Raw genomic sequence first — 10,977 nt, 5'->3', positions numbered from 1 at the left:
GGTTCACTGGGTGGGTTCACCATGTGGTTTTGGTTCATTTGGAGGATTTGGTTAAAGCTAGCTAAGTTGGATGAGTAGGCTTCATTCAAGTAAGTTTGGTCCATGGGTTCCAACTCCACTGTAGATGGGCTAAGGCTGTTCCTATGAGATTTGGTGTCTTGATTCATAACCCTCCCATCCATAACCCTATGGATGGGAGGGTTCACAGGTGGAGTAGGCTAGATGTATTTTGGTTAATTGTTTGGTTTGAAAGGTCCAAAGGAAAGGTAGGAATGAAAATGTTAATTCATGCCAAATGGTTGAGCAAGGAAAGAACAGCTTGGGAGTGTTCTAGACGTTGCATCAGGAAATCCTTGATTGGTGAAGAGACTTGAAATTCGCTCTCTGATTGAGGTCTTGGTCTAGGGGTTCTACAACTCTTCAAGCAAGTTAAAATGGGATTGGTGGGGGTGTAAGGAAGTGATTTGATGCAAGCAAAATTAGGAGTAAGGAAGTCACTTGATGCGATGGTTACTGACAATGAGTTTGACTTCTCACCAGAAAAATATCAATGAGTCTTGTTGGTTGACTTGGTTCCAATACTTTAAATCCTCCAGCCTGTTACCAAAGAAACTCTTTTATCTTTCATTTTGTCATTTTCTGATTCCTTATTAGTTCCACCGGGAAGTTTTCCCCAATCTGCGAAAACTCACAGAACTATTCTGAACTTCAATACAATCTCACCGGCCTGGGTTCTGCAACTGATGTTCTTACAAAAAAAAACATGGCTGCTGATTCATTTCTAGACTTTGGGATACAAGCAATCTTGGCAAGTTTAATCTATATTGCTACCCATGAAATCAATCAAGCATGGGGTGTAACGGATGAACTGAAAAAGCTCCAGATTACCTTCAACACCATTCAAGCTTTACTAAACGATGTTGGGAATCAACAAGTGGAGCAAGAGGCAGTGAAAAACTGGATGAGGAGGCTCAAGAATGTTGCTTATGAAGCAGATGATGTATTGGATGATTTCAACTATGAACTTTTAAGATGTAAAATGGAGATCCAGAATAGAATGAAGTTCAGAAAGGTACGGAACTTCTTCTCTTGCTCCAACCCATTTGTGTTTCGCCTTAAAATTGCGCATAAGCTTCAGGGTATCAATGAAGTGTTGGTTGGCATTAGAAATGATGCAAATCTCTTATTTGGGCTCAACCATTTAACGTTTCAGTCAGTTAATTCCAAAACCCTGAACCCAAAGTTCCGGCAAACGTTCTCTATTCTAGGGGATGATGAAATAATATTTGGAAGGAACACCGAGCAATCAAAAGTGGTGGATATGCTTATTAAGAGTGATCAGATGCTCTCAGTCTTCCCTATTGTAGGAATGGGAGGTCTTGGGAAGACCACTCTTGCTCAATTGATCTACAATGATCCCATGATTGTAAAGCATTTTGATTTAAGAATGTGGGTTTATGTGTCTGAACCATTTGAAATCCAGAGACTAGTAAAAGAAATCATAGAATCAGCTGGAGGTGGAGGTGGGTATGATGCATCAAACTTGAATGTAATGGCAGCTAGCCTCAAAGAGCAATTGAGGGGTAAATGTTTCTTGCTTGTACTGGATGATGTCTGGAAAGAAGATTGTTTTATTGAAAAATGGGATAAACTGATAGCACCATTAACATCTGGTGCTGTAGGAAGCAAAGTGATTGTGACTACACGCAACATTGAAGTTGTGAATATGATGACTCCTTTTTACGTTCATCACTTGGGAATGTTATCAGAAGATGATTGTTGGTCATTGTTTAGTCGAAGAGCATTCAGCCGAGGAGGGGCACAAGAAACGCTCAAGAAACTCCCAACTTAGTGGAAATTGGAAGGAGAATGGTAAATAAGTGTGGGGGAGTTCCATTAGCTGTGAAGGTATTAGGAAGCCTAATGCATTCCAAAACAGAAGAGTGTGAGTGGCTGTCTATGGAGTCTGAATTACGGAATTTACTTCAAGATAGAAGTAGAGGAATAATGCCCATATTAAAGGTAAGTTATGATCATCTTCCATCACAAATGAAACGATGTTTTGCATATTGTTCAGTATTCCCCAAGGATTTTGATTTTATCAAAACAGAGTTGATACAATTATGGATGGCAGAGGGATTCCTTGGGAGCAAAAAAATGGAGGATGTTGGAAATGAATATTTCAATATCTTATTATGGAATTCTTTCTTCCATGATGCTAGGAAGGACAAATTCGAAGATATAGAGAGATTCAAGATGCATGATCTTGTACATGATCTTGCAGAAGTTGTTGGAGGGCTTGACTATTCCACCGTGGAGATCCATGATGTTGAACAAATTTCTGATGAAACTCATGGTTTGTTGCTCTTTTCGAATTGTTTCGAAATATTAGATGAAATTCCAAAACTCTTGGAGAAGGCAACGAAATTGCGAACGTTAATTTTTCTTTCTTCAGTACAAGTAAACTTGGTCTCAGATATTGAAAAGTTAACAAAGTTCCAGAGCTTGCGTGTGTTGGCTGTAAGCTATTGCAAGATAAAGGAAGTGCCACTTTCAGTAAGAAAATTAAAACATTTAAGGTATCTTGACATGTCTAAGAATCCAATTGAAAAATTGCCTGATTGGATCACTAGCCTCTACAATTTACAGACATTGAAACTTGATGAATGTGATGATCTTCGAGAGCTTCCAAAGGAAATGAAGAAGATGTCTAGTCTGAGACATCTTGAATCTTATGTATATGACAAATGCACCAAGATGCCAGTTGAGATGGGGAGACTGACAAATCTACAAACATTAACAAAATTCATTGTGGGCAGGGATGGGGGACGAAGTATTAAACAGCTAAAGTACCTGAATAATCTCAAAGGAAAATTGAATGTATTTCAATTGGAGAATGTCACAGGTGGTATAGAAGAAGCTAGGGAGGCAAGTTTGGGAGTGAAGCAAGATCTTCGTTCTCTAATATTATCTTGGAGTCGTATGCATATTTACAGCAACCCTATGAATGATGATGATGCTGTCTTAGAAGGCCTACAACCTCCTCCACACTTGAAAAGCTTTTCGATGAAATACTTTGGTGGAACAAAATGTCCTACATGGATGGCAAAAGGTTTGTCAACATACAAAAATTTGATTGAGTTCGATCTCCATGGATGCTCTAGACTTGAATATGTCCCATCCATGCTTGGGGAATTACCTTTCCTTAGGGTTCTTTCATTAAGTAGAATGGCAAAGGTGAAAGGTATTGGTCAAGAATTCTATTTTGGTAGTACTGGAGGACCTTCTACTTCAGGTACAGCAGTAGCATTTCCATCACTTTTGAAACTAAAGCTGTCTGGAATGCCTAATTTAGTTGAATGGTTGGAGGTGGAGTTGCCTAATTCCTCCTTTCCATATCTTGAGGTGTTGGAGGTAAAGTCATGCCCTGAGCTGAAAATCACACCAAGTCGATTCCCTTCTCTTAGAAGGATAGTATTTGGTAACTGTACAGAGTTAGCACTGAAGTCACTGTCGAGCAACATTGACTCTCTCGAATTTCTTTGTATTGATAACTGTCAAAGCCTTGTGGTTGTACCTGAAAGGTTACTACAAAACAATGCCCAAGTTCTTGAGGCCTTGAATGTTGCTGGATGCAACAAGCTGGAAACAATTTTTCCAAGTACTGAGGGAGAAGTGGGATCAACCCCATCTTCTGTCTTTCCATCTCTTAGATATTTGACAATAAGAAGATGTCCTTTAACGCCTCTACCGAATGTATGGGGAATGTCTTCTCTTCGAACTTTGAGATTGACTGGCTTTGAAGAATTGAAATCTCTACCGGAGGGGTTGCACCGGCTAACCATGCTTCATAGTTTAGAAATTGGTAAGTTTTCAGAGGGTCTGGATTATATAAATGGGGAAGAAGATCTCCAATACCTTGTCTCCCTTCAGTACCTTACACTTCATGGCTGGCCTCAGCACAAGAATCTTCGAGACCAACTGAAGCACCTCACTAATCTAGTATATGTCCATGGAGATCAATATCAATGGGAAGACTGAGATGCCAAGTTAAGTTCAACTTCTTTATGCCTTCTTTTTCCAAACTTTTTTTTTTTAATAGAAAGAAAAGCCTTTTCAAAGTTATGTGCATTGCAGCTTCCTTCTTTGCATTATTCTTACTGTAACTCGAATAGTGCTTGGATCATTGGATATACAGCTTTCCCATTCATGGATGGAGGAGGGTTTCTTCACATCAATCTTCTGATCGATCCTACACTCCAGTTGAATTGAATTGTGAAAAGAGAAACCTCTTCTCTCACTCTGGTTAAAGACAAGGTAAAATATGTATCTTGAAAGGAAGGTCAAAGTCCAGAATCCACAGCAAGCATTTGTATATCTTTGAGCCCATAAAACTAGGCCCACTGAGCCCATTAACCCATTAGCCTCTAGCCATTTGACATGCGTCAGAGTAGATATTAGTGGGTTCGGACCAGAATTTTGACCCAAACCTGTCTTCAGCACCAGAATTCTGAAACCGGTCGGACCATGTCGGTTTGGGGAGTCAGAAAGTCAAGAAATCGAGAGCGAAAGCCACGCGTCCTTTTCTGCCGCCTCACTTACCCATCAGTTCAACACGTATGCATGGATGCAAATGATTGATTTGATGAGCCTAAAAATAGTCTTCAAAAAGCATTTCATCTCTAGAATTCTCAGCAGTTGGCCATCTTCATCGGTTTAAGCTAGAACTAATGGCCATGTCTTCCCTTCTCCTTCGTCCTTCACCGTCTCTCTTCCATGTCAAAGTCATCGACAACCATCGTAACAATCTCTCCAGCCACTTAACAATCTCCTGCAAAATCAAAACCCATAACCCAGATCGCAAGAACACCGTGACCAGTCATAACATCAAAGGCTACAAAGAATCATGGAGAGAAGAACTCAAAAGAGCGTACCAATCTGATCATGAATTGGAAGATGGGGAGTTTCAGAAAATGGTGGACCGAAGATGTGTGGACAACGTTCGAATGCTGATCGTTGATGCCGTGCAGCATGCCAAGGCAGGGCACCCAGGGATGGCTCTGGGAATGGCTGAAGTGGGCTATCATCTTTACCGCCATGCTATGAGGTATAACTCTGCAAACCCAAATTGGTTTAACAGGGACAGATTCGTTTTGAGCGCTGGTCATGGGTGTCTGCTTCAGTATGTTTGTCTTCATCTCGCTGGTTTCTCATCGGTTCAGGTAAAGTGGTTCCATCTCTTGTCAGCAATTCCTTTTTTTTTGATGTATTGACACGTCTTAGATTCTGATCTAAAGATAATAAGTAAGGGGTAGTGTTGTAATTACCTCTGTCCAGTAAAAAGTATTGAAATTTGCAAAAGATACCCCCAATAGCAACCGAATTCACAAAAGGAAACCATAAAACCGAACCAGGGAGTTTGTGAATCAGAACACGCTAGCAGACCGTCCTCGTCGCCTGCCTTAAGGCTTAAACGTCTAGGTTGAAGCGGTTACATTTAGATCGGAGGGCATTAGAACTTGTCTTTATCACTGCTACATCCATTGCAATCCCTCTTTAGCAGGAAACTCCATCTTCTTTGTCGACGAGAATCGGGTATTCTGTTGCGGATCTGATCTTTCCGATTTCTTCGAACGTGAATCCCTATTCAGATGCAACGATGAACCTTGCGTTCTCAAAAGGCAGCGATCTGTTAGCGAGAAGAAATCAGTTTCATATATGGCAAGATACCTCTTTTTTCTTAAATTTGCATTTGACACCCTTGGAAAAATCATAGATAGGAGGGCGAGTAGAGCTGTGATTACAGGACCAGAAGCTCTGGATCTGTTTGAAAATCGATCTAGTGCAGAATCCGTTGCACCAAAGTCAGGTTGAGGTATTAGTGGTTGACCTTGGTCCTTCAGCGATTGAGACATGGCGCTGATGACTGAGTAGAGGTGCTGCAAAACATCGCTTTCTGCTAAATGAGTTAGGAACTCATCTGTTTTTCGTCAAAGAGTCAGGAACTCCGAACTCATCTATTTCCAAGTTTTCTGGAGAGAGCTAGAATCTGGTGATATAGAACTGGTTAGGATTTGGGGGTTCGGCTAGAAAACCTTACAAAAGAAAAACATTTAAACTAAAATCAGAATCAAAAGGAAAACCCAAATAGAGTAATTGATCGTTAACATCCGGAAATTCCATTTTATCCTTGGTGTCTTCTCGATTGAAGTAAAAACACATCATATTGGCCTCAAGAATGAGTTGTGGGAAATTAGGGCTTAATTAGAGCATTCAAATCGGTTACAGAGGACGGTAGGAAAAAGAGAACAAAGCAAACGATTTGAATGCCCTCCGAACTAGATGTAACCTTTGCAACCTACATGTTCAAGGTGGATTGGGCTACCGGCATTGAGGACAGTCGGCTAGGGTGTTCTGATTCATAAAATCTCAATTAAGGTTTTAGGGTTTTATTTTGTGAATTTGATTTCTATCGGGGTATCTTTTGTAAAATTCAAAACCTATTTTAACTTGACAGAGTTAATCACCAGACTGCTCCTTATTTATTACCTTTGGATCTAATCCAACACGTGTCATTAAGTAGCAGCTTGCGTTGACTAACCATATCCGCGCGGCCACAAACAAAAATCCTAGTCTAATTGCAACCTTTGTTTTTATTTGGGTAAACTACTTGTGTTAATTTGTGGTAGGGATGTCAACCGTACGATTTCGGGCTAAAAAACACTTAGCCCAAACACGGCCCATTAACAAAATAACGGTTTCGAGCCTGTTTCGGTTTGGTGCGGTTTGGATTCGGGCTAACTAACGGTTTGGCCTAACAGTCTATACTCGGGTTGACTAATGGTTTGGGCTAATAATTTATGATATGCAAGAAAAATATTTACTTAATTTAAACAAACTTTGTACATTCAATTGGATATTCATATTTAATCTTTCTAATTGTCTTTTACAAGTAGTAGAATGATTATTTGATCTTTGAATTTATGCTCAATTATTGAGATAGTCTATTTCAACTACCTAATGATAATATGATTATTCAAATAATATTAATGTTAAACTATATAACGGGTGGCGGTTTGAGTTCGGGTTGGTGCGGGTTCTGTCACCCTCAGCCCAATTACGGCCCATTAAGGATCGGTTTGGGCCGGTTATAACGGTAGGTCCGGTTTTAACGATTCTGGCTGCAAATTGACACCCTTAATTTGTGGTATGCCTATTCACATCCTCTACAATTAGCAATCATGCAATTCATTACAATTAATCATTAGGATGGTGACATGCGGGTTTAGAGTATCTAGGTCAATATTAAAACCCATATTAGGAAAACATCATGGGGATCCACATCGTTGTAATTCGTTTTCCTACAATTCCTGCACGGCTTGGATTGTGACACCTAGCATTTTATTTTCTAATAGTCAGAATTAGATCACTTTGGGAGAAATTTTATGAGTGATTAGAGAGAATGTGAATCCTTATCATGGGTGACATGAATGAGTACTAGGGATAATTCAAGGATGACATTGATTTTATTTATTTTTAGATAGAGAAAGTTCTACGTCAACATCAATGGCATATCCCAGCAACTGAATTGAACTTTAGCATTGAACTAACCATCTTAACTTCTTGAGTTTTCTATATTTAGTGTAAAATTTCTTGATGTTATTCTTGAAATGTGCTTCCTAATCTGAACATTTAAATGCATCCAGATAGAAGACTTGCAACGGTTGTGCAAATTAGGGAGTAGAACACCAGGCCACCCCGAGAATGTGGTGACAGAGGGTATTGAAGTCACAACTGGTACATAACTTCTTCAACATTATCTAATTACTGGCAATTTTCAAATTATATCTTGATTAGATTGTAGAAAGAGTCCTGTCAATTTGTTCCGCACCATGGCTGCTGACAATTTGAATCCATATCTGCGTACAATCTACAATGCAAGCGGTAAGACAAGGATTCTGATTTTGATCCTGTTGAAACAGCCAGCAGTTAGAAATCAAGTGTGAATTGAATTAGTTGGATAGATCAGAGTTGAAACTGAACAGTCAGCTCTGATCTAATCTGAGTGGAACTGGTTATCTAATTCCAGTTCCTGATTATGTTCCCTTCCTCTCTTATATGCCATTTCTATTTGGGTAATCTGTTTGCATTTGGGTTGGATAGTTCTGCATTTACATATTAATTTTATAACAGGTCCACTGGGACAAGGTGTTGCCAATGCAGTTGGTCTTGCTCTTGCAGAAGCTCACCTAGCTGCGCGGTTCAATAAACCTGATGCTGTCATTGTAGATCACCATACGTAAGTCTGAATTGGACAATGGAGAGAACTACTTTTTTCTGTAAGACTTTAAAAATAGGCTAATTTGATTACTTATTCTATGGTAGATATTGCATCATGGGTGATGGGTGTTCCATGGAAGGAATATCGCATGAAGCTGCTTCTTTGGCAGCTCACTGGAAGTTGAACAAACTCATATTGATATATGATGACAACCACAACACGATTGATGGAGATACCAATCTTGCAGTTTCTGAAGACATTTCCTCTAGATTCAAGGCACTTGGTTGGAATACTATCTCAGTGGATGACATACATGACAATATGGAATCCTTTAAGAGTGCAATTCTCTCTGCTTCAAGTGAAACTGATAGACCAACTTTCATCAAGGTCTGTGAACCTGATTGTAGACTCTCTCTCTCTCTATTTTGCTTGCTCTGTCACAATCTTACTTGAATTCTTCTAGCCCAGGTGAAGACTTTGATTGGGAGATTATCTAGAAAGGAAGGGACATCAAAAGCTCATCATGGTACATTTGATGACGATGATGTGAAAGAAATGCGACAGAAAGTTGGCTGGGATGATCAAGAACCATTCCATGTTCTTCCAATGGTTCATAAGTAAGTGGGAAAAACTGGTGAATTGGCATTCGGAAATATACTATAGATTTGTAATTGAGAAGGAAAGGCTGCTTCAAATTTTTTCAGGGAAATGCAGTTCCCAAGGCAACACGGAGAGAAGTTAGAGAAAGATTGGATTTCTGCTCTAAATTATTATCAAACCAAGTATCCTGAAGAAGCTAAGGAGTTCAAAACACTCCTTAATGGTGGTCTGGTTAAAGGCTGGGAAGATGCATTACCGGTAATTGATTCATTCATTATTTATGTTGAGGAAATTAATAAAATCATGACACTTGTTGCACATTTAAACTTTGGAAGTCTTTTAGACTTGAGATCAGGGTTTTCAGAGTCGGATCATTCCTGTTGACCATGATTCTCAGTGAATTTGGCTTGGTCTGCTTTTGTTTGAATATATTTATATTGATATGGATCCCAATCCCAGTCTTTAAACACTAGTATCTCCACACCATAACTGAAATTTTGCCTGCTGGTGAGGCAAGATTTTGTTATGTACCTCTAGTGTTTTCCCCTGAGATTGTTATTATGGGTGAAGCACATACATCTTGGATTTAACATTAGGTATGCTTTTTGAAACAGGAGTGGTCTCGATATGATCCTGTGGATGCCACTCGGGGGTACTCAGAAAAATGTCTCAACCAGCTAGGTAAGGTTCTTCCAGGATTAATAGGAGGTAGTGCAGATCTTGCAAGCTCAAACAAAGCTTATCTTCATGACTATGAAGATTTTGGGAAGCCTAACTCTCCACAGGGACGCAACATCCGCTATGGAGTTCGTGAACATGCAATGGCAGGGATTTCAAATGGTATTGCTCTTCATAGGAGTGGATTGATACCCTTTGCTGCTACCTTTCTCATCTTCTCCGATTACATGAAGAATGCGATCAGATTGTCTGCTTTAAGCCATGCCGGAGTCATATACATCATGACTCATGACTCAATTGGTTTAGGGGAAGATGGGCCAACCCACCAGCCTGTGGAGCAGCTTGCAGGTCTTCGTGCTATTCCGCGGTTGCTAGTCTTCAGACCCGCTGATGGGAATGAGACCGCGGGTGCCTATAGAGTGGCTATTACTCACAGAGATACACCTAGCCTCATTGCCTTATCGAGGCAAAAGTTAGCTGCAAACTTGGAGGGAACATCGGCGGATGCAGTTGAGAGAGGGGGATATGTAGTCAGTGACAACTCCGAGGAAAATTCGCCTGAGATCATACTAATTGGTACAGGTTCTGAACTGTGTCTTTGTGAGGGAAGTGCAGAGAGGTTAAGGGAAGAAGGGAGGAGAGTGAGAGTTGTCTCATTACCATGTTGGAGACTTTTCGATCGGCAGCCAAGGAATTACAAGGAATCAGTTTTACCTTCAAGGGTTCCTAAGCGTGTGAGTGTGGAAGCAGGGTCACCACAAGGGTGGAGAAAATATGTGGGAGCAGAAGGTGTAGTGATTGGGGTGGAGGATTTTGGTGCTAGTGGTGCCTATTTGGATACATTTAAGAGGTTTGGGTTTACTGAAGAGAATATAACTAGGATGGCGCAGTCACTGTTGTTTGTTTAAATTCAGGTATGCTCCTTCAGAATTTTCTAGCTAGCCAGAAAATAAGACCTTGGTGTTTGTTTACCTGAAAAGCACTTGTGTCTTCTACTTTATCTGTTATATGTAAGTGATTATGGATATTGACTCGATGAACTGAAAAAGATTCAAGAACTTCGGAAGCAATGAGAGAGAAGCATTTTTGTGCTAGGGTTTCCACAGAGAGTTGTTGCTAACGTGATCTGGTTGCTACATTAGTATTATATTTTTAGCCATCGCATGGTGAAATTTCTATAGTAGACGATAACATTACCATCACAGGGTTCTATTTTTAATCATATCCCACCATCCTTGGGGTTGTAGGGACCAGTCAATGTCTAGCTTCTCTAGTTAAGTGAAAATTTTATATAAAAATAAAAAAATAAAAAAATTTGGTGTCTAGGCTGACATTTGGGAGTAATTGGGGGCGTTGCTGAGTTATGGTGATGAAACTACAACATGCTTTAGGCTGCGTTTGTTTGCAAAGGTGGGGTG

At 40.0% G+C, this 10,977-nt stretch overlaps 1 protein-coding gene and 1 pseudogene across 1 annotated transcript; both read left to right on the top strand.

Annotated features, from left to right (window-relative positions):
- Positions 1–667: 667 nt before the first annotated feature.
- LOC149023490 (putative disease resistance protein RGA3) lies at positions 668–4,042 on the top strand (annotated as a pseudogene).
- Positions 4,043–4,183: 141 nt separating this feature from the next.
- LOC149023489 (transketolase, chloroplastic-like) lies at positions 4,184–10,625 on the top strand. The gene is made up of 7 exons (XM_089142802.1): positions 4,184–5,222; positions 7,707–7,797; positions 8,194–8,299; positions 8,386–8,668; positions 8,750–8,898; positions 8,986–9,139; positions 9,496–10,625. Exons 1-7 carry the CDS (start codon positions 4,731–4,733, stop codon positions 10,465–10,467), a joined length of 2,247 nt encoding a protein of 748 aa, XP_088998928.1. The 5' UTR covers positions 4,184–4,730; the 3' UTR covers positions 10,468–10,625.
- The last annotated feature ends 352 nt before the right edge of the window (positions 10,626–10,977 follow it).

Source organism: Hakea prostrata, chromosome 2 (assembly GCF_041222555.1).
Source record: "Hakea prostrata isolate BN-2017 chromosome 2, UWA_Hpros_2, whole genome shotgun sequence".
Taxonomy (NCBI): Eukaryota; Viridiplantae; Streptophyta; class Magnoliopsida; order Proteales; family Proteaceae; genus Hakea; species Hakea prostrata.
This window is presented reverse-complemented; position numbering and strand designations above follow the sequence as displayed.

Bases quoted from the DNA above. Each gene is read 5' to 3' on its own strand.
- LOC149023489 (XM_089142802.1), top strand. From the start codon at position 4,731: ATGGCCATGTCTTCCCTTCTCCTTCGTCCTTCACCGTCTCTCTTCCAT. The intron at 5,223-7,706 runs GTAAAGTGGTTC...AAATGCATCCAG, and splicing joins CTGGTTTCTCATCGGTTCAG to ATAGAAGACTTGCAACGGTT. The intron at 8,899-8,985 runs GTAAGTGGGAAA...AAATTTTTTCAG, and splicing joins GTTCTTCCAATGGTTCATAA to GGAAATGCAGTTCCCAAGGC.